The sequence below is a fragment of the Hyperoodon ampullatus genome (assembly GCF_949752795.1).
Source record: "Hyperoodon ampullatus genome assembly, chromosome: 8".
NCBI classification, from domain to species: domain Eukaryota; kingdom Metazoa; phylum Chordata; class Mammalia; order Artiodactyla; family Ziphiidae; genus Hyperoodon; species Hyperoodon ampullatus.
This window is the reverse complement of record NC_136921.1, coordinates 19134133-19156701: the sequence shown is the minus strand read 5'-3', so window position 1 is coordinate 19156701 and position 22569 is coordinate 19134133. Positions and strand designations below refer to the sequence as shown.

Below are 22569 nucleotides of genomic sequence, written 5' to 3'. Positions count from 1 at the left end.
TCGTGGCTGCTTTCCCCCAGCACACCCTGAAAGCCGGTCCCTGGCCGTGCTGGCCCCCCTGCAGGACGTGGACGTGGGGGCCGGGGAGATGGCGCTGTTTGAGTGCCTGGTGGCAGGTCCTGCCGACGTGGAGGTAGACTGGCTGTGCCGAGGCCGCCTGCTGCAGCCCGCACTGCTCAAGTGCAAGATGCATTTCGATGGCCGGAAATGCAAGCTGCTGCTTACCTCTGTGCATGAGGACGACAGTGGCGTCTACACCTGCAAGCTCAGCACGGCCAAAGGTAACTGCCCGCTTGGGCCAGAGGGCTGCCGCCGGCACCCAAGAGCTGGAGGGAGGGGAGTGGAGGTGAAGGACCGGCCGCAGAATAAGACGCCCAGGAAACGGAGCTCCATCTCCTGGGTGAAGAGCAGTGGGGTGGGAGGTGGTGCTGTACACCTGCCTCCATAAATCAGCACTTGTTGTCGCAGCTGGCACAAAGTGTGTTCTGTGTCAGTGTTCGCTATGGTTCCCGTTAGGGAGCTAGCTGCTGAAGTGTGGTGACCACACCTGCGCTGGGGTTCCGGTTCTTGCCCTGCCGTGTACCAGCCACGTAACTTGGGACAAGTCACTTCATCTCTCTGAGCTTTAGACTGTTCATCTGTAAAAAGGGATCATAATACCTATCTCATAGGGGGATCGATAGGACTAATGAGATAATGTATGTAAGGAACAAAGCACAGCACCTGGCAAAGCGTGGCACCTAATAAATGTCAGCCATTATTATTAGTAACGACATCTCTGACCTGGTCCTCGTCCTCATGTGAAGAGCTGAGATAATGCCTCATTTGGTTGTGGTGATGAGCACCTAAGGTGACACTAGAGGGGCTTTGTAAGCAGGAAAGGATCAGGTCCGCGTAAGGGGCTCTTATTTCCCCCAGAAGATTCTGTGTGGGGTGGTAGAGTGGGGCACAGGGGCGCTTGCTCTGGGTCTGGGGTGTGGGTGAGGGAGTGTGGGCACGACCCGGGGGCAGAGGAGAGTTCCAAGGGTAAGGGAGAGGGGTGTGGGGGAGGGAGTGGGCTCGGCTTCTAGACCCTTCTCCTAGAGCTGTGCTGAGATTCATCCTGGGTGGGCAGGATGAGGCGAGGTGGGGAGAGCCAGGCCAGGCCCTGGACTCCTGCCGTATCCCCAGCCACCGTGGCAGCCTGCCGCCCACCCTTGCCGACTGCCAGCCTCCTGAGATGGTCCGCTCTTTAGATCTTGCCCATTGCCTCACTCGGGTGCCCTGGGACCTCACTGGGCTCTTCCCAGGCTCCAGGTTCTGGCCCAGCTCCTTTTTCCTGCCCAGCACAAGGCCAGGACCCACGGGTCGGGGTGCCTGGGGCTCTGTGGCCTTCCTTGCCCCAGTGCTGACCCCTCCCCACCAGATGAGCTGACCTGCAGCGCCCGGCTGACAGTGCGGCCCTCGCTGGCGCCCCTGTTCACGTGGATGCTGGAGGATGTGGAGGTGCTGGAGGGACGCGCAGCTCGCTTCGACTGCAAGATCAGCGGCAGCCCGCCCCCCTCTGTTACCTGGACTCAGTTCGGTATGGCCCTCCGCCCTGCAGATGTTGGGGGACCCCCAAGGGCCAGAGGGCAGGGCCCCTGGCTGAGGCTGCTCTGCATGCCCTCCCCTCCCTCCCAGGCCGCCCCGTGGAGGAGAGCGAGAACTTGCGACTTCGGCAGGAAGGAGGTCTGCACTCGCTGCACATCGCCCACGTGGGCAGTGAGGACGAGGGGCTCTACGAGGTCAGTGCCACCAACGCCCACGGCCGGGCCCACTGCTCAGCCCAGCTCTACGTGGAGGAGCCTCGGACGCCTGCCACTGGCCCTAGGTACCACCCGGGGCCCCCGGTGCTGCCAGGGCTGCCTCTGTGGGGCCCCGGCCCTGGCCCTGTGGTGGGAGGTGCGGCTCCGGGCCTCTGGGCAGTTGTGTGGTTCTTACAGCTCGAAGCTGGAGAAGATGCCGTCCATCCCTGAGGAGCCGGAGCAGGGCGAGCTGGAGCGGCTGTCCATGCCCGACTTCCTGCGGCCGCTTCAGGACCTGGACGTGGGACTGGCCAAGGAAGCCATGCTGGAGTGCCAGGTGACCGGCCTGCCCTACCCCACCATCAGCTGGTTCCACAATGGCCACCGCATCCAGAGCAGCGATGACCGGCGCATGACACAGTGTAGGTGTCCGGGAAGGGGCCCTGCGGGTGTCCCCTCCAGCACCGTCTGTGCTTGCAGTGCCCGCCTCCTCTCCCCGCCCTCGGGCCTTCCTTTCCTCACCTGGTCAGGGATGGGGCGTCTGGGAGAGGTGAGCCCAGAGAGGCTGTGGGGTCACTGCCTCCTTCCTTGAGCCCACACGGCACCCATCTGCTGGGTCACCACTCCGGGCCTCGGTGTCCTGTTAGCACTTACTGGACGGGCAGTCCAACCTGCTGCTGACTGTGGGCAAGTTACAGAATGCCTTCAGGCCTCAGTTTCCTCATCTGTGGTAGGCTTGTTGGGAGAATTGGAGCAGTTAATACACAGAAGCACTTAGAGCGGGGCCTGGCAAATAGCGAGGGGGCAGTGAGTGTTAAATCTTAGTGTTACTGCTGTTATTGTTGCTGCCGTCATCATCTGTGTTGACAAAGCGATGCTGCTCACGCCCCCTTGAGAAATTCCAGTGAAAAGCCTGATGTGGGTCATGTCTGGCATCAAAAGGATGCTTGGTCCAGGGTTGTTCAGTAGTAAGTAAAGAAGACAGAGCAGGGAAAAGTGCTTTCTCACGGTGTATCTCAGTTCCATCCTTGAAGGAGTCTGAGTCTCGTGTGAGAAGGTCTACCTACGCCTCATCAGACAGTGCCACCCCATGTCCCGTGGTGGGCTCCTCTTACGGCTGCCACGTGACAAAACTCCCCTCTCTTAAGCGCTTCTGAGTGCCAGGCCCTGAGTGCTAAAGGCCTGACGTGATCTCACCTTCCTCACCACGGGCCTGTAAGGCAGGTACTATGACCCGGGTTTACAGATGGGGAAAGTGAGGCTTACAGAGGGACAGGGGTTTACCCAAGGGCAGACAAATACCGTCTGACTTCCTAACCAGGACGTCCCCTGTCACCCGTGCCCCACTCTCCCCTCCCATCTCCAGTGTCACCACTGCGGCTCTGACCCTCCCCTCGGCCCCCTCTGCCACTGCCTTTGCTCAGCCCACAGGCTTCCTATCTCATCACAGTCTGCTCTGAGGCCCCCGGTGGGTGTCTGTCTCAGGATCTGAGCCGGCGCCTCTGCTTCTGTCTGTATCTGGGGTCAGTGGCAGCCCTGGGCTTCTCTTCCTTTATAAATAGTGTCAGCAGAGATGAATGAATGGGTGGGTGTTCCATGCAGAGATAACCGCTAAGAGAAGGGAGGGGTGTTTGGGGATGGCCCTGACGTCAAGGAAAGAGGACAGTGCAGATCTCTTCCCCTTCACGTCCTGCCAGGGATGGCCTCCTGACCATCATTCAGGAAGCACGGTGTAGGGAGAGGGCTTTGGAATCAGAGGGAACCAGGTTCAAGCCATGGCTTCATCATTTATTAGCTGTGTGACCTTGGGACAAGTTTGTTAATGTCTCTGACCTCACTGGTAAAATGAGGATACTTTTGCAGGGTTGCTGAAAGGATTATGGAGAAAAAATGTATGTCAAGTATCTGGCATGGGCTGGGTACGATGGAAACAACTCTTACTGTAATATATAATCTAATGTATTTGCACTTACTACATGCAAGGCATCCAGTCCTGGGCCTGGCAGGACATACAAGTTCTGTCATTAAGGAGCTTACAGGAGGCGTGATGTGTGCAAGAAAAGAGGAAGGACCACCCAAAGCACCGTGGGCTGGGCGCTGGAGGTCCCGGGGAGGGAGTCAGAGATGGAGGTGCAGAGGGGACCAGGGGCGTGGAGAGGATTTCCCAGGGCTGACACTCACTTGAACTGCATCTTGAAGGAGAAAGAGGCCTTAGGTAAGAGAAGAGCAGTCCGGAAGGGAGGAATTTTGTGAGCAAAGGCCTGGAGAAAGAACTCACGTGGCTTGTTCAGGGACCTGATGGTGGGTCGGGGTCAGGACGTGTAGGAATAGCAGGAGACGAGGCTGGACGGGAGTTTGGGCTGAGGGCTTTGGAGGCCACCTGCTTAGCAGTAGGTGCCATTAAGGTCCCCAGGTCGAGAGATCACATGCGATGCTGCTGGCGGGGTGTGGACCGCACGCGTGGAGGCTTTCGTGGGCTCTGAGCTGGAGATGGGACCGGCAGTGGCTGTGAGGATGGAGAAGAGGGGGCTCTCCAGGGCAGGAACCCACAGAGAGTGAACTGGCGTGGGAGGAGGATGAGAAGTGGCTGGGCCTGTAGTGCTGGAGAGACAGGCAAGAGGTGCAGGGCTGCAGGTGTGCACTTGGTGGCCTGGACCTAGAGTGTGCTGCGTGATGGACACCCTCCTTGTGTCTGCCCCACCCTTCCCTTCCACCTGTAGCGGGTGGGAGTGAAGGGCCTGGCCCGGGTGACATGGGCCCACCCTCCAAAGTATCCTCCTAGCTCAGACACAGTATCACTGTCCCACCCCGCCCGCAGACCGGGATGTCCATCGCTTGGTGTTCCCTACTGTGGGACCTCAGCATGCTGGCGTCTACAAGAGCGTCATCGCCAACAAACTGGGCAAAGCGGCCTGCTATGCACACCTCTACGTCACAGGTGAGGCAGTTACCCTCCCGGTCAGCTGTGTGCACAGCCTAGCCTCTGGGCCACCCAGGGGCCTGGGTGAGGGCGGGGCCTCCACACCAGCTCCCTCCCCCTCGGTCCCCCGGGAAGCCAGCTGGCCTTGCCTCTGCCCCCGTGGCTGTGCCCCCGGCCCCCAGCCCACTGCCTGGAGGCCTGGTGATCCTGTGGGGCCATTGAGCCCGAAAGGACCCAGCGGACTTCGGACCTGTGGCTTTCAGATGTGGTTCCAGGCCCCCCAGATGGCGCCCCACAGGTAGTGGCTGTGACCGGAAAGATGATCACGCTCGCATGGGACGCCCCCAGGAGTCTCGACATGGCCATCGGTGGGTCCCAGCCACACAGGGCTGTGGGTGGGGGCGGGGGCCCTGAGGGCGCCAGGAGAGGAGGGCAAGGCCCGGGGGAGCACTGGGACCCTGGCCAGGAGCGGCTTTGCGGCCCTCCTCCGCACAGCGGACAGAGCCCTGGCTCCGGGTCAGGAGAGGAGAGAACGGGGGACTGCCACGTGCCCTTCTCTTCTCAGAGGGACGGGGTGCTTGGGTCGTGGTCCTGGGGACCCCCTCTCCTTCCCTGTGCACGATCTCCTACTGCTCCGGGCCTCAGTCTCCCTACCTCAGGAAGTAGCAAGGAATCGGGACTAAGTCAAGGTCCCTCCATGCCTGTAACTGGATCCCATGCCTGACACCTCGTGGGCTCTGAGCCTGGCCAGGCCTGTGGCTGGGCAGGAGCAGATAGGGGACGGGCAGAAGCGACAGGAGAAACTGAGGCAGGTCCTCAGAGCAGACTGATGATGAATCCCTGAGTCCCGAGCCAGCTGAATGGGGTCGGGGGTCACCCCAGCAAGGCCCGCCTCTAGCAGCTGCCTCCCCACCAGACCCGGACGCCCTGACCTACACTGTGCAGCACCAGGTGCTGGGCTCAGACCACTGGACAGCGCTGGTCACGGGCCTGCGGCAGCCTGGGTGGACGGCCACCGGGCTGCGTAAGGGGGTCCAGCACATCTTCCGGGTCCTCAGCACCACCATCAAGAGCAGCAGCAAGCCCTCACCCCCCTCTGAGCCCGTGCAGCTGCTGGACCGCGGTGAGCCTGGTGTTCTGTGGGGCGGTGGCGAGAGCTACTGGGCCAGGGAACTGGGTGGCCATGGAGGAGGCTCCAGGGCTGGTGTGGACGTGATAACTAGGGCGGGATTGGCGTGGCTGGGCGCGACCCCTACCTGTCAGAGTGCTTCCTTCTTACTCCTAAAAGCAGCACACGCAGTGGGCAAGGCTGAGGCTCTGGTGTCCAATCCTAGCTCTGCTGCTTGCTTCTGGCTGGGTTCCCTAGACAAGTCGCTAAACCTCTCTGAACCTCGGCTTCCTCGTCTGTAAAAATGGAGCTCGCATGGCGATTGGGAGGGTTCAAGGAGCTGTGGGTGCTGAGCATCTGGTGTCAAGCCCAGCACAGAGCCAGCCCCCCTGTTCCCAGGCCCGCCCCTGGAGGAGGCGCCCGCCGTGCTGGACAAGCCAGACATCGTGTGCGTGGTGGAGGGACAGCCTGCCAGTGTCACCGTCACCTTGAACCACGTGGAGGCCCAGGTCGTCTGGAGGAGGTGGGGCCCACCTGGCATGCCCCACTCCTCACGTGAGGCAGTCCCGCTCCAGCCGGCCAGGCCGACCTCCCTGGGGCTGGATCTTGGGTGACCTCCCTGTGCTGTGTCCCTTAGCTGCCGAGGGGCCCTCCTAGAGGCCCGGGCGGGTGTGTATGAGCTGAGCCAGCCAGACGATGACCAGTACTGTCTTCGGATCTGCCGGGTGGGCCGCCGGGACGTGGGGGCCCTCACTTGCACTGCCCACAACCGCCATGGCACACAGGCCTGCTCGGTCACACTGGAGCTGGCAGGTAGGTGACAGCCGCCTCCTTCCCTCCCCTCCCTCTGAGGTCCACAGCCCTCTCCTCACACCCCCAGGTGAACACACCCACCTGCCAGCCCTAGGTCTCCCCTCTCAGGCCTGTCCATCTAGTGGCCATAATAATAGCAGTACTAGTAACAATAGCAGTACTACTGAGATACTTACTGCGCACCTAGTATGTGCCAGGCTCAGTGCTAAGTACCTTACGTGTATCACCTCATTTAATATTTACATCAGCCCTGTGAGATGGAGTCAGTTATTATAGCCATTTTACAGATGGGGAAACTGAGGCCCAGAGAGTGTGCTAAGTAACAGGCCCAAGGTCACACAACCTAATAAGTCAGGAGCTGGGATTCAAGCCTGGATGCCCTACTCCAAAGCCAGACAGTGTTCTTAGATCCTGTGTTAAACACAACAGGAAATAGTACTTCAAATGAAACAAACTGGGAGGAGGTGGGGGACCAAGTCAATTTAAAAAAGAAAAAGGCCCAAGTGAGGCATCTTATCCCCAGACTCCCAGCTCTGGGGATCCTGGCTGCTGCCCTTTCACACAAGCCTGTTTGACAAGGCCTTCCAACCTTTGCAGTGAGGACCCTTTTTATAATTTCTCCTTTCGAGATGTAGTCTCTCAGACTGTAACATGCATGAAGTAGTAATTATCTTGTTTTCCGGTTTGTTAATTAACTCTAGACATATGTAACTGCCACTCCGAACGTCAGATCAGCGTGAGCTAAACAGTGTTACCTGCTGAGTAGATAAGATTCCAACCAACTGCAAAGAAAGTGACATTTTAGTTAGCACAGGCCATCTTATCATGGGGTAAATGTACATTTTCTAGTGCTTTAAAAAAAACTGTTGAGGTTCACTTGAAATCTTCTGATCCTTTGACCTTCATAGACTGACCTCTGTCACTGCCCCCATCCCCACTCCCAGCAGACCAGGGACCAGATTCCTAGAGGGCAGAGCAGGCAGCCTTAAAGTAGGAGAGAGGTGGCAGTAGGGTGTGTGAGGAGGAGATACGGGGACGCTACTGGCCCCGCGGTAGATGGGGTACTGGTTTCCCTTTTATGTGTCTTCCCCTTTGCCCAGCTTCCCCCCACCTCATCCTGGCACTTCCTACTCAGCCACCGCTTTGCTCCTTGGTTGTGTGTGTGTGTGTGTGTGTGTGTGTGTGTGTGTGTGTGTGTGTGTGTGTGTTTTGTTTTGTTTTGTCGGCCGCACTACATGGCTTGCGGGATCTTAGTTCCCCAACCAGGGATTGAACCTGGGCGCCCCACCCCGCCATGCAGTGGAAGCACGGGGCTAACCACTGGACCACCAGGGAATTCCCAACCGCTTTGCTCCTTGACAGTACCATCTGCAGGACTCATCTTTCTTCCCAGATATAGGAGGAGCCCTGGGGTTTGGGGAGGCTCTGGACACTGAGAGCCCTGCAGCCAGCCTGGCTGGGACAGTGACTGAGGGAGACTGAGTCCCAGCTGGCCAGGGCTAGAGCAGGCCTGGGGCTTGGATCCACACCCCCTCCTGCTGTGCCCCACCCCCTACCCCCCAGGTGGGTGGAATGGCCTCTTTCCCCCACACCTGCTCCGTGATGCATATTCGCCAGGATGACCTCCCCCTTTATCTATGTAAAGGTTGAGCTGTGTGCCTGTGGCCGGCTAGTGCTCCTTGCCCAGCACCCCTGCTTTTCCCTCAAGGCCTCCCTCTCCCACTCCCTTTAAAGCCCAGATCCTCAAACATTCTCAGAGGAGGAGGAGGGCACCAGGAAGTCACAGGCTTCTTCGAAAAGCACAAGCATATTGGAATATGTATTTAATTCCATCATGAGAATTAGAAGCTGCTTTACCAGGAAATAACACAACCGCATGATATGTGCAGAGAATAAAATCAGTCACACGTGGGAGAACTAAACTGAGAACCGGTGCCCGTGGATTCATCTTGCCATCTCCCAGATGGCTGAAGGCCCCTTAAATATTTAAATAAGATTCAGAGAGAAAACTTCAAGATAGAGGCAATGCCCTCCATGAACTTGATTCAGGGTCATAGACTGAGTGAGCTGCCTGCAGGGCCCAGGACGGTTAGAGTTCGAGAAGCCCACGGTAGGACTGTGCTGAAGGGCCACCACCCACAGGGGGCAGTGTCGGCCACTCCTCGCCAGCCCATTAATGCAGTGAGGGAAGCAGCTCAGGACAGCCAGTCCTGATTTTCCAAGAGAGACAGGAAGTCCAGATTTCTTTTGTGTGTGAAAATCTCCTAATTTCAAAGCTGGCACATGAATACGAGAGCCAAACAAAGCAAGCCTGCACCCCCGGCTTGGGTTTTCTGAGGTTTGCAGAACATCACGTTTGGATTTGCAAGGACAGCGTTTGGTCCAGGCCAGGAACTCATGTTGCTGGGGGTGGAGTTTGAGAGCCTCAGGGTGGGCTGCTGGGGCTCTGGGTGGGGGGGGCGGGGGCGGTCTGGTGTTCCGCCTGAGCCAGTTGCTGAGGGAGGGCTTAGAGAGGCAGGCCCCGTGACCCCCCTATTCTCTCCCCCTCCCTCCCCCACCTTCACCCCTGTGTGTTTCAGAGGCCCCTCGGTTTGAGTCCATCATGGAGGACGTTGAGGTGGGAGCTGGAGAAGCCGCTCGCTTCGCCGTGGTGGTTGAGGGGAAGCCACTGCCGGACGTCACGTGGTACAAGGTCAGAGGCTGATGAAGGCCTCCATGGAGTCCGAGCTGGGGCTGGCCAGGAGCCTACCGGGAAGGGAGGAGTGATTTCCTGGGGGCGTGGGAGGGGTCAGGGGAGCCTGGACAGAGAGGAGGGCAGTTGTCAGAGGTGTGAAAAGGAGGAGGAAGTGGGACCCAGAGGTGCTGGTGACCCTGGGAAATAAGGGTGGAGCTGATCCTGGGTCTGAGCAAGGCCCCTAGGGTGGAGATAATGGTGGGCCCTAAGGTAAGGATGAGACTGGGTCTCTGGCGTGGAGGTAAAGCTGGGTCCCAGGTGTAGGGGAAGCCAGGCCTGGACTGGAGGTGACGGCCACCTCTGCAGGACGAGGCGCTGCTGACCGAGAGCAACCACGTGAGCTTCGTGTACGAGGAGAATGAGTGCTCCCTGGTGGTGCTCAGCGCGGGGTCCCAGGACGGAGGCGTCTACACCTGCACGGCCCGCAACCTGGCTGGCGAAGTCTCCTGCAAAGCAGAGTTGGCTGTGCACTCAGGTGGGCTGGAGTTCAAGAGGAGTAAGGCCAAGGGCTCACCCAGGAATCCCACGTGAGCGCCCTCCCACCGGGAATCACTCACCCGGCCCTCCACTCCAGACCGCCACCTGCTGCAGCCCCAGCAGCGCTGCCTCGGGCACCCACATTCTTGCTTCCCGGCCGTGCCTTCCACCTGCCCTCCCTGTGCCCTCGTTCCTTCTTGCCCTCTCCACCTAACACCAGGCATCTCTCCTCAGCTCAGACAGCTATGGAGGTGGAGGGGGTCAGGGAAGATGAGGAGCGGCGAGGAAGGAGACTCAGCGACTTCTATGACATCCACCAGGAGATCGGCAGGTGTGGGGCTAGGAGGGGGTGTGGTGTCCGGGGCCCAAGGGAGGCTGGGCCTGAGGCTCAGCAACGCCTGAGCCCTGTCCTCTCCCCGTGTCCTCACCCAGGGGTGCCTTCTCCTACCTGCGGCGTGTAGTGGAGCGAAGCTCCGGCCTGGAGTTTGCAGCCAAGTTCATCCCCAGTCAGGCCAAGCCAAAGGCGTCGGCGTGGCGAGAGGCCCGGCTGCTGGCCCGGCTCCAGCATGACTGCATCCTCTACTTCCATGAGGCCTTCGAGAGGCGCCGGGGACTGGTCATTGTCACCGAGCTGTATCCTGGGACAGGCTGGGTGGGTGGGGGACACATGGCCTGAATGACTGGCCCTTGTAACAGCCGATTAGCAACACGTTTCACACGTTACAAAATGGTCCCATTGACAGCTGGGAGTTCTGAAGACATCTTATAAATACTTCACAGAGTGGAGTCTGGAGACTTGTGTGAAAAACAACATTTTTTAGCTTAAATTTACATAGCGCTTGATGTGTGCCTGGCAGTGTTCTAGGAGTTTTACAGATATTAATCTATTTAATCATCGCGTATGCTTATCTCTTGGAATTTTATTATCCTCATTTTATAGATGATGAAACTAAGATATAGAGAAGTTAAGTAACTCACTCGAGGTCACACAAGTGGCAAAAGGTGCATGATTTTTATCATGAAATGCAGTACAGTATATCTGAACGTTTGCAGTGACCCCATTAATACTTGGCTTTATTTGAGAGGCTCTTCTCATAAAGAATAGATTTTATCCTTTCATAAGAGCTATGGTTAAACAAAGTCACACTGAGGTAAGGATGCTGGATGGTTGGCTTGTCACTGCCACCTGCAGGGTGACCGTGTCCTACATGCTAGCCTCCCAGTCTGTACTGTTCAAACCCAAACCTCAGTAAAATGACAAATTATTATGTGTCATGGGCCTTCTGGGTCATTCTCAAATAGAGTCAAGGAGTTCCATCCACAGTCAACAAAATGCTGCTCTAACTTGATCCTTATAGATACTTCACAAGGTGGGTGAGAGGAATCTTATCCCTATTTGACACCGGAGGGAACCTAGGCTCAGAAAGGTTAGGTGACTTGCCTGAGATCCCACAGCAAGTGAGAGTTCAAGCAAGGTTGTCCCATCTAAGCACCCAGATGACAGGGGGAAGAGGGGAGGTGCAGTTGCTCACTGGTAGCAGATGTGCTTTTCAGGGAAGGAGGACCCTGTGCTGAGCTGGCACCCGACTTGAGCTCTGGGGGTGGAGGGCACTGCCTAAGGCAGGCCCAGCAGTTGGCACTGGTCACTGTTCTCCTTGATCCAGGACATAGCTGCACAGAGGAGCTGCTGGAGCGAATGGCCAGGAAACCCACCGTGTGTGAGTCTGAGGTGAGGGCAGTGGGTGGTAGGGGCCAGGTTGGGCACCAGTGTTCACCCACCTGAGCTCTGAGACCCGAGGGGTGCGTCCTGGGCATGCCATCTGTGCCCACGAATAGACCAGGGGTGGTGGTGGAGAGCACTGTTAGGTAGGCAGCAAAGCCCCCTTCCCCCATCAGAGCAGACCCCCACGCTGGGACTTAAATTGTCTTCTGAAAATTTCGGCACCCACCCTGGCCCCGAACTCTGTTTGTTTCCCAGTATTCCTCACATAAAGGTTCCTCAGGCCTTGCGCCAGAAGGAGCGCCACCTAGACTCTGTTCAGTCTCAATGATGTCCTGCCATGTAGGGCTGTACAAGTTGTGCACTGCACAATTCTTTTTATCATCATGCAAATGGCGCCCTCCTATAATGGTGCTGTGCCCAACTTGTGCAGCTGTATATGGAAGCCCTGAATCTCAGTAACCCCAAACCTATGTTTCAGCCCCCTCCACCAGCCACCTGAAGGCCACTTCCCAAGCATGGCCTGGCTTCTTGCTACAACCCTGGTGGTGATCAAACATAATACCCCACCCCGGACTCTGGGCCTCCTGTTTTCACAGATCCGGGCCTACATGCGGCAGGTGCTAGAGGGAATATGCTACTTGCACAAGAACCATGTGCTGCACCTGGATGTCAAGGTGAGATGCAGGTGTGGGGTGGGGAGCAGACAGCACCTGTGGGAGCCAGGCACTAGGGTGTCCTCCCCGCTGCACTCAGCTCCCATGTCTTGCCTTGTGTCCTGCAGCCTGAGAACCTGCTGGTATGGGATGGTGTTGAGGGTGAACAGCAGGTGAGGATCTGTGACTTCGGGAACGCTCAGAAGCTGACGCCGGGAGAGCCCCAGTACTGCCAATATGGCACACCCGAGTTCGTGGCACCCGAGGTTGTCAACCAGACCCCTGTCTCTGGGGTCACGGACATCTGGTAACGTTGGCATACTGGGCTGCTGGGACGGGCCAGGGCAGCTTCCCTCAGTGCCATGCTGAGGGCTCGCTCAGTGGCACAGAGGAGCTTTACTAAGCCCAGATGCCTACTGTGACAGTTGGCTGGTGGCATTGCGCACGGGGGTCTCCTGCCCATGTCCCTCCCTCCCCCTCATCCATTAGGGCTGACCCAATCACTCAAGCCTCAGCCCTCACAGTCCTGGGTGCTGGGCCTCTGCACCTACAGCGACCTTGTCTCCCCCAGTGAGGCAGGCACGGTCTCTTGGTCCCCCAGACTCCTCTGGGCTTCCTAGGCCGGCCCTGCCATGACCCTTGAGTTCTCCAGGCGTGTCGGGATCTCTGGGTTCAGGGTCCTCCCCCCAGGAGGCAACGCTGTGCCCATTTGTCCACGGCCGTGTTCACAGGGAGGACCTTTCCTCAGTAGATCATGGTAGCAAGAGGACTGCTCACTTCCGGTGGGAGCTGGGCTGTCCTCTTACCCATCCACTCTCCTTTCCCCTCAGGCCCGTGGGTGTCGTCGCCTTCCTCTGGTAAGGACCCCTCTGCACTCAGGACCCCGTCTCCTAACAGTCTCGTAGCAGGCCCACCCCTAACCTTTGCAGAGCCTGGGGCAAGAGAGAAGTTGGGGGCCCGCGGCCTGCCTCTTCTCTTCTGCACGCTGGTTCCTTCCTGCCCTGGGAGGGGCCTCCACGTGCATGAATGTGGACACCCAGACTGAGTGTCCAAGCTCTGGCCGCCACCACACCCCTCCATAAGGGGTGGGCACGCGTGGCGTGCTTGGGAGGCCAGTGCCAGCTCAGTGCCATTTAGGCAGGGAACTAGTCCAGAACATGGGCTACAAAGGGGAGGCCCAGGCTCCAGGGGCGTATCCCCTTGGCACAGGCTCCTCACCTCAGGGACAGGCCGCGGCTGGAGGAGGGCTGGAACAGGTCCTCTAGAGCACGGGCCTGGGATAAGGACCTGGTGGCCCAGGTCTCAAGGCAGTACTGCCTCCTTGCCCGTTCAGGGGATCGAGTCAGGGCAGGACAGGCCAAAGTCTGCAAGATTCTGCCCAGAGTCACCCAGCCTCCGCCTGTCCCCGGCCCTGTGCTCCCACTGGCACCCCACTTTGTCTCATCTCAGCCCCGGGGCCCACATCTCACTCCAGCCACCTCCATCTCCACCCCTGCAGCCTGACGGGAATCTCTCCGTTTGTCGGGGAGAACGATCGGACAACGTTGATGAACATCCAAAACTACAATGTGGCCTTCGAGGAGACCACGTTCCTGAGCCTGAGCAGGGAGGCCCGGGGCTTCCTCATCAAAGTGCTGGTGCGGGACCGGCTGTGAGTACCAGGCCGGAGGAGCCTCCCCCATGCAGAGTCCCCTCACGCCGCCCCTACTGCTGCCCAAGCCTCCGCCCGTAGACAGTCAATCCCCCAACTCCTTAGAGGCCCCGTTTTCCCAAACATTTATTGAATGAATGAATGAATGATAAATCCCTTCTTAATCCTCTTTCCTTTGCAGGAGGCCTACCGCAGAGGAGACCCTAGAACATCCTTGGTTTAAAGTGAGTCTTGTCTTGCAAACTGGTGATAGAAGAGGTGGAAGGAGCGAGAACGTTACTAACAGCTCCATTTTATTGAGTCCCTAGTGTGTACAGTAACCATGACATGCATTTTATTTACATATGATCCGTTAGCCTGACAATAGCGCTACAGAGGAAGGTATTATCACTTCCCTTTTGCTGATAAGGAAACTGAGGCTCAGCTTGGGGTATCGTGGACTCCAAGGCACAGGTCTGGACCCCCACCCCTCATCCTAGGGATGCACATCAGTGCTCTCCCTGGCTCTCGAGACCAGCCCCAGTCCTCCTCACTCCTGTGGCTCGCCTCCATCCTGCCCTGGTCCCCCACACTGTGCTTGGTGGGTGGCCTGGCTGTCTTGTCCTTTTGGTTTTGAACTCCCTGTGGCAGAGTTCTCACTCATCTTCAAGCTCCAGCACTGCAGGGCACAGTGCCAGGCAGAGGGAGGGGTTCAGCAAATGACCCAGAAAGAGCGACTGAACAAACCGTCCAGGGAGCATCGTGCTGGGTCAACAGAAGGCTGAGGTCATTCTGGCATCTATCCTTGGAGTACAAGCCTGGTCTCTCAGACCAGAAATGAGCTCTGAAAAGGTGGCTGAGGGAAGCATCTGAGGTGTGGCCCCCCAAGGCTCCAGAGAGATGTCTGGGGCACTGTCTCTACATGGAGACAGCTGGGGAGCTGGGGAGCAGGGTTCAAGCTGGGGGCCTGAGCACAGGCCTCCCAGGGCAGCCAGTGCACCAGGACAGGGCCTTGAGCCCTGGTGTGAGCTCTGAAGCCTAGGAGCCACCCACTTCCCGCCTCTCCGCTTAGGTTCAGGCAATTTGTCCACACGTGGGAACCTTGACTGTGGGAGTTATTGTGACAGATCCCCTGGGAGAGGGAGCCCCAGGAGCCCAGACTCGACGCTGCTCTGTCTACTGTCCCCTCCTGTGGCCGTTGTCTCTCTATTGCCAAACCTGGAAGGTTAGGGTTGACAGAGGGCTTTCCCTCAGGCCCTCTTTCTTGGTTTACAGGCACAGGCAAGGGGCGCAGAGGTGAGCACGGATCACTTAAAGCTATTCCTCTCCCGGCGGAGATGGCAGGTGAGTTTGGCTGGGCCCTGCTCTGTGGCTTCATCTTCTCATTCTGCAGCCTTCTCCCTCTAACCCTGCTTTTTCTATCAGGTGCCCTCACTTCTGCTCATCTGTCTTCATCCACCTTTTAATTCTCTCAGCTCCCACTTCTGCCTGCCGTAGGCCTTCTCCCCCGGGGATGAGGTGGGCCTGAGTGGGTCAGTTTGGCCCTGTGGGTCCCTCAGGTCTGACTCTAGTACCCTGTCTCCAGCGCTCCCAGATCAGCTACAAGTGCCACCTGGTGCTGCGCCCCATCCCTGAGCTGCTGCGGGCACCCCCGGAGCGGGTGTGGGTGGCCGTACCCAGAAGACCACCCCCTAGTGGAGGGCTGTCGTCCTCCTCCGATTCTGAAGAGGAAGAGCTGGAGGAGCTGCCCTCAGTGCCCCGGCCACTGCAGCCTGAGTTCTCGGGCTCCCGGGTGTCCCTCACTGACATTCCCACTGAGGATGAGGCCCTGGGCGCCCCAGAGGCTGGGGCTGCCACCCCCATGGACTGGCAGGAGCAAGGAAAGGCCCCTTCTCAGGACCAGGAGGCCCCCAGCCCTCAGGTCCTCCCCTCCCCAGGCCAGGAGCCCAGCCCCCGGCGGGGAGAGCTCCGGAGGGGCAGCTCGGCTGAGAGCGCCCTGCCCCGGGCCGGGCCGAGGGAGCCGGGCCGGGGCCTGCACAAGGCAGCGTCTGTAGAGCTGCCGCAGCGCCGAAGCCCCAGCCCGGGGGCCACCCGCCTGACCCGAGGAGGCCTGGGCGAGGGCGAGTATGCCCAGAGGCTGCAGGCCCTGCGCCAGCGGCTGCTGCGGGGTGGCCCTGAGGATGGCAAGGTCAGCGGCCTAAGGGGCCCCCTGCTGGAGAGCCTGGGGGGCCGTGCCCGGGACCCCCGGCTGGCTCGGGCGGCCTCCAGCGAGGCAGCACCCCACCATCAGCACCCGCCCGAGACCCGGGGCCTGCAGAAGAGCAGCAGCTTCTCGCAGGCTGAGGCGGAGCCGGGGGGCCGGCACCGCCGAGCTGGGGCGCCCCTCGAGATCCCCGTGGCCCGGCTCGGGGCCCGCAGGCTGCAGGAGTCTCCCTCCTTGTCCGCCCTCAGCGAGGCCCAGCTACCTAGCCCTGTGCGGCCCAGCGCCCCCAAGCCCAGTGTCCCTAAGGCTTCGGAACCTCCTGTCGCCACACCCAGTGATGCTGCACAGCCCTCGGCACCCCAGCCTGCCCGAGAGAAGGCCCCAGAGTCCACGCCAGAACCAGCCCCCAAGCCTACACAGCGCCCCCTAGCTCCGCAAACCCTAGCGCCCCCCCTCACACCCTATGCCCAGATCATGCAGTCGCTCCAGCTGTCAGGCCACGCGCAAGGCCCCCCGCAGGGCCCTGTCGCATCGCCGTCGGAGCCCAAGCCCCACCCGGCTGTGTTCGCCAGGGTGGCCTCCCCACCTCCGGGAGCCTCCGAGAAGCGCCTGCCTTCGCCCGGGGCTCCGCCAGGGCCAGCCGAGAAAGCCCGGGTCCCTACGGTGCCCCGCAGGCCAGGGAGCAGTCTCAGCAGCAGCATCGAGAACCTGGAGTCGGAGGCCGTGTTCGAAGCCAAGTTCAAGCGCAGCCGTGAGTCGCCCCTGTCGCGGGGGCTGCGGCTGCTGAGCCGCTCGCGCTCCGAGGAGCGCGGCCTCTTCCGTGGCGCGGAGGAGGAGGACGGCATGTACCGGCCCAGCCCGGCGGGAACGCCGCTGGAGCTGGTGCGACGGCCCGAGCGCTCCCGCTCCGTGCAGGACCTCAGGGCGGTCGGGGAGCCGGGCCTCGTCCGCCGCCTCTCGCTGTCGCTGTCCCAGCGCCTGCGGCGGACCCCACCCGCGCAGCGCCACCCAGCCTGGGAGGCCCGCGGTGGGGATGGGGAGAGCTCAGAGGGCGGCAGCTCGGCGCGGGGCTCCCCGGTACCGGCGGTGCGCAGGAGGCTCAGCTCCACGTTGGAGCGGCTGTCGAGCCGCTTGCAGCGCAGCGGCAGCAGCGAGGACTCCGGGGGCGCGTCGGTCCGGGGCACGCCGCTGTTCAGCCGGCTGCGCAGGGCCACGTCCGAGGGCGAGAGTCTGCGGCGCCTGGGCCTCGCGCACAACCAGCTGGCCGCCCAGGCCGGCGCCACCACGCCTTCCGCGGAGTCCCTGGGCTCCGAGGCCAGCGCCGTGTCGGGCTCCTCAGGTAAGGAGGGGCCCAGGGGGAGAGTGGAGGACGAATGTGTGAACGAGTGTGTTTGGAGTGCGGGTGTGGGGCTGGGATGACAGGTGCGCTGGAGGGACGCTCTGGGAGGAGAGGGCCGGGGACACCCACCGCAAAGAGGCTCAGGCGTTTCTGGAGGCCCTGAGGACGGAACTGGCAGGGCCGGGCTGACGCGAGGCCGAGGGGCAGAGGCTGGTGTGGGAACAGGCTAGGGTCGGGGCCAGAAGTTCTCTATTCTGTCGTACCGGCTGGGCCAGTGCTTATGGGCCTGGTTCTTAGCAGCTCCTGCAGAAAGCCGAAGCCGCCTGCGCTGGGGCCTCTCTCGGCTGCGGAAGGACAAGGGGTTGTCACAGCCAAACCTCTCTGGCAGCGTCCAGGAGAATTTGGGCCACCAGTATGTGCGCAGCGAGTCAGGTAATAGAGACCTGCTCGGTGAGTAGTCCCCTCTGAGCCGCCGGGAAGGTCACAGCTGGCTGGGGAGATGGCCCACGTTGGGGGAGCCCTGGCAGCGGTGGAGGGAGCCTGGAGTCAGGAAACGACAACAACAACAGTAATAGCAGCAGCTACCGTTAATTAGCAATGCCAAGCGTCCTATTAAGCACTTTACGAGCATTGCCTCACTCAACGCTCCCACATTGCTTAGGAACTATTCTTGTCATCTCCCTGTCTTACAGGTGAGGGAACAGAGGCTTAGCCATGCTAAGTAGCTTGTCCAAATCACAGAGCTGGTAGTAAGTGGAGCAGCCAGAGGGCTGGACTGTATGACCCTCTGCAGTCAGAGCCCACAAGTCGCTTCGCGACATCATACTAATGCCTTTCTTTGGCCAGCCTCCTCCCCAGAAGGTCTCTGTCACTGGGTGTGGTACTGACGGAGCTCGGGATAGGGCTCCCTGCCTCTCAGCCCCCCTGCATATGTGTGTATGCATGAACATGCTCCCAAAGACACCCTTTCTCTCCCAGCCTAGAGGCCCGCAGTCTGGACTGTGCCTCCAACCTTCCATTTCTCTGTAGCCCCAAACACCCGATCGCCCCTCCCTGTCCCCTCTGCCCCTACAGAAGGCACTTCGCACAGATAAGCAGCCTCCAGGGCTCTTTGCTGGGGGGAGGGACACCTGGGATATGCCCTGGTCCGTTTCTCTTGCCACTTGTCCTGGGGCTGCAGGGAGGGAGGTATTCTCCACCTGGATCACCTCAATCCTCTACCTGAAAGGGGGGTGTTACTCAAGGACGACAAGCAAAGGTTCAGGAGGCCAGGGTTTCCAGACCAGCCTGCAGACAGCAGCAGGCCCACCAAACCGGGCTGCGTGCAGGACCTTTATCAGTCACCATCTGTTCTTCTCCAGTTTCCGATAAAACTCCTCAGAACTGTCCCAGACGTGCCTCAGCCAGGCTTGCTACTAGACACGTAACCGTGTCTCGCCTTGGCCAGGGGAGCCAGGACATCTCACTCGAGGCAGTAGACGGTGGGGCTCTAGTGAGGGAACAGGAGGGAGGGAGGCCAGCTGGTGGGGGCAGTGGTGGAGAAGGAGGGGGGAGAGAGAGGGAAGCCAGCACTGAGGCCTGGGGACAGCTGATCCCTTCCCACCTGGGGCCTCCCTCCCACCTCGGTTTTGCTTGTGCAGCTGATTTCTTGCCGAGGCGAGGCCGTGTCCCCTTACTTCATCCTCTCCCCGCTCCCCGCAGGAGGAAGGCCCCATGTTCACTTTGCCAACTAGGGCTGGCCCCTGGGGAGATGGGGGTGGGACTGGCAGAGCTGGGCCAGGGTCACCTTTCACCTCTCCTCCTCGGCTCCCTCTCTCTCCCCCCGACCCAGTACCCTCACTTGCTCTGAAGGCAGCCCGCTGACAAAACTATATTCACTTTATGTTATTGGAGCCTCGGTGTGGGACCCCTCCTTAGGGAACACTGGGGTACAGTGGGAGGGGGGCACGCTGCTGTCCTGATCATCCACTTCTGCAGATCCTCTTCGGCCCAGTTCATCCGTACCCTACTCCCTTCTGATTCCGCAGACAGGCAGCAGCTGGGGCTCCCAGGGGTATCTACCTCTCAGCTCTTTCTGCCCACGTGAGAGAAATCCACCCCCACTCCCACCCCACCCCGCCATCCCTGGACCAGAATGGGATTTTTCTAAAAAGACATTCCCAGGGAGCAGGAGTGCAAATCCTCATGGCGCTAAGGAGTCACAGGCCAGCAAAGACCTGGAGCAAAGTCATTGGCCATCCGCAGCCCTGCCGTGGGCCCATTCACCAGCCAGCTGGGAACCCAGCTTTGCTGAAACAGCCTCTTCCCACGGGGGTCTGTGCCTGGCTTCTCTACTGGGCATATTAACAAGATAATAATCGCAACAACAATGGAAGCTAACATCTTTGAGCATTTATTATATGTTAGACATCTGCTAAGCGCTTTACGTGCCTCTTTGAATTCTCATAACAATCCTCTGAGCTGGGTGTTATTATTTTCCTCAATTTACAGACAGGGTCCAAGGTCATGCAGATATTGTCTCTTTCCCCTTCAAAAGCTCTCACCACTTAGCTGACCTGAGGGAGTGCATAGAAGGTCTGGGACGGGCTCCCCAGACCCCAGGGGCCATGAGGGATGGGGGAGACTGACACACACTTTTGGGGTCTGCCCCGGGTTTGCCTTGACTTCAGGTCTTTTGAGATTGCACATTTTGACGGAACATTTGTTCACTCCTGGGAGTCTCAGCTCAGGTCACCAGCTCCTGTCACTTGCCCTATGGTGCCCCAGAAGTAATAGGTATTGCAGGAGCTTAACCATTGTAGTTTTTCAATATTTGTGTTTTTTTTTATCTAATAAGTGCTTACAGAGCGCTTATTGAATGCCAGGCCCTGCTCAAAATGACCTACAAACATACGAGGTAGCAGCTACTAAGCATCTTCAATAGTCAGTAAAAGATAATTCTACACACAGTGAGTGCCTGGGAAACTGATGCTTGCCCCAGAGGAGGTTCTCAAAGGCAAGGCCTTCTACTTCCCACCTCTGACTGGGAAGAGATGGCCTTTCAGTCTGCTCCCTGAAGGCAGCGCCAGCTCTCACATGCATCCGTCGATCAGCAGCGAGGGAGCCAGGGGCCCTGCAGACCCATGACTGTCTTTGCTCTCCCTCCAGACTTTCCCCCGGTCTTCCACATCAAACTCAAGGACCAGGTGCTGCTGGAGGGAGAGGCAGCCACCCTGCTCTGCCTGCCGGCGGCCTGCCCTGCACCCCACATCTCCTGGATGAAAGGTGAGGAGATCACTTCTTCCCCACAGAGAGGGGTAGGCAAGTGGCCCCAAGGCCAGGGGATGTTCAGCGGGAAATGCCCAGAGGGGGGCTTCACTCAGCAGCCTCTCCTGCTCTTCCTTTGCCCCCAGACAAGCAGTCCCTACGGTCAGAGCCCTCAGTGATCATCGTGTCCTGCAAAGACGGCCGGCAGCTGCTGAGCATCCCCCGGGCAGGCAAGCGGCACGCCGGCCTCTACGAGTGCTCAGCCACCAACGTCCTGGGCAGCATCACCAGCTCCTGTACCGTGGCTGTGGCCCGTGAGCCCGGGGCAGGGACCAAGGGGGATGTGATGGGGGATGGGCCCTAAGCTAAGGCACAGGGGCTCACTGTGGCTCCCTTTCTCTTGCCAGGCATCCCAGGGAAGCTAGCTCCTCCCGAGGTGCCCCAGACCTACCAGGACACGGCGCTGGTGCTCTGGAAGCCAGGAGACAGCAGGGCACCTTGCACGTACACGCTGGAGCGGCGGGTAGATGGTGAGGGACCGGCAGGCTGGTGGGGGGTCGGGGAGAGGGAGGGCGGGTGGAAGGCAGAGATGCTGGGGAGACAAGTGCCTTCCCCGGGCACAGGTCCCCAGGCTCCTCACAGATGGCACTGGGAGCTTGGGCCACCCCTTCTGTGGCCTCAGCCCCTCCCCCATGCTGCCTGTAGGTGAGTCTTCCTGGCACCCCGTGAGCTCGGGCATCCCTGACTGTTACTACAACGTGACCCACCTACCAGTTGGCGTGACTGTGAGGTTCCGTGTGGCCTGTGCCAACCGCGCTGGGCAAGGGCCTTTCAGCGGCCCTTCTGACAAGGTCCTCGTCAGGGGCATGCGAGGTCAGTGGGACAGGGTAGGGGATGTCCAGAGAGGGCAGGGGACCCTGAGTCCAGGGTCCACCCCCTCCTTGGAGCACCCGGTTTTGCCCTTGGGGCACCACGGTGATGATTTTCTCTGTCTCCACTTAGACGCCTCAGCTCTGCCATCTGCTGCTCACAGAGACGCCCCTGTTACCTCAGGGCCAGCCAGGGCCCCGCCTCCTGACTCTCCTACCTCACTGGCCCCTTCACTGAGCCCCTCCGCAGCTCCTGCCCCCCCAGGCCCCCAGTCACCCCTTCTCAGCCCCTCATCTTCCCCAGCACCCCCCAGCCAGGCCTTGTCCTCACTCAAGGCTGTGGGTCCACCACCCCAAACCCCCCCACGAAAGCACAGGGGCCTGCAGGCTGCCCAGCAAGTAGAAGCTACCCCACCCAGTGCCCAGGTCTCCCCGAGTGAGCCCAAGTCTTCCGTCCCCGACACTGGGACCCCGACCACAGCTTCCACCTCTCAAGGGGTGAAAACAGCATCTTCCTCAACTCCCCTGTATATGGTGACCTCCTTTGTGTCTGCACCACCAGCCCCCGAGCCCCCGGCCCCCGAGCCCCCTCCTGAGCCCACCAAGGTGACTGTGCAGAGCCTCAGCCTGGCCAAGGACGTGGTCAGCTCCCCTGGGGGTGGTCTCCCCAGTGCTCCCAGGCCAGAGGGCACCACTCTTCGAAAGGGCCCCCCTCAGAAACCCTACACCTTCCTGGAGGAGAAGGCCAGGCAAGCAGGGCCAGGGCTGGGGCAGGGAAGGAGGAAAGAGGCGGGGAGCGTGTGGAACTTCGGCAACACAGGGATTTGGAGAGGCGACCAGCCTGCTGGGGCCTGGGGAGGGGGCAGGGAGCCGGGGGAGGGGACGAGATCTGGGTCCTTAGCATGATTACGTTCAGATTTTCTCTGAGCCAGGCCCCGTGCTAAGCGCTTTGGCCATATGATCTCATTTAATATTCACAACCGAGAGGGAGACCCTGCATTATTCCATTTCACAGATGGGAACACTGAGGTTGGAGAGGTTATGGGATTTGCCTGAGGTACTGAGCCAGTTAGTGGCAGAGCTGGGGC

At 59.8% G+C, this 22569-nt stretch overlaps 1 protein-coding gene across 5 annotated transcripts in view; it reads left to right on the top strand.

Annotated features, from left to right (window-relative positions):
• Positions 1–22569, top strand: part of SPEG (striated muscle enriched protein kinase) — a gene marked incomplete at its 5' end in the record, with an annotated part of 55368 nt that overhangs the window by 30124 nt on the left and 2675 nt on the right. For 4 of the 5 annotated variants that reach the window (XM_079710217.1, XM_079710216.1, XM_079710215.1 and 1 more), the window contains 27 exons: positions 21–281; positions 1406–1564; positions 1663–1852; positions 1965–2188; positions 4585–4704; positions 4950–5054; positions 5603–5809; positions 6194–6317; positions 6432–6607; positions 9187–9299; positions 9648–9816; positions 10053–10149; positions 10251–10451; positions 11490–11547; positions 12138–12215; positions 12323–12501; positions 13025–13051; positions 13693–13845; positions 14027–14069; positions 15100–15168; positions 15410–17366; positions 17667–17798; positions 20514–20630; positions 20759–20926; positions 21020–21142; positions 21318–21485; positions 21615–22230. In XM_079710217.1, the coding sequence (XP_079566343.1) occupies positions 21–281; positions 1406–1564; positions 1663–1852; positions 1965–2188; positions 4585–4704; positions 4950–5054; positions 5603–5809; positions 6194–6317; positions 6432–6607; positions 9187–9299; positions 9648–9816; positions 10053–10149; positions 10251–10451; positions 11490–11547; positions 12138–12215; positions 12323–12501; positions 13025–13051; positions 13693–13845; positions 14027–14069; positions 15100–15168; positions 15410–17366; positions 17667–17798; positions 20514–20630; positions 20759–20926; positions 21020–21142; positions 21318–21485; positions 21615–22230 (6034 nt within the window). Of the gene's footprint in view, positions 1–20; positions 282–1405; positions 1565–1662; positions 1853–1964; positions 2189–4584; positions 4705–4949; positions 5055–5602; positions 5810–6193; positions 6318–6431; positions 6608–9186; positions 9300–9647; positions 9817–10052; positions 10150–10250; positions 10452–11489; positions 11548–12137; positions 12216–12322; positions 12502–13024; positions 13052–13692; positions 13846–14026; positions 14070–15099; positions 15169–15409; positions 17367–17663; positions 17799–20513; positions 20631–20758; positions 20927–21019; positions 21143–21317; positions 21486–21614; positions 22231–22569 lie in introns of all 5 variants that reach the window. The other variant, XM_079710218.1, reaches the window with a different exon arrangement.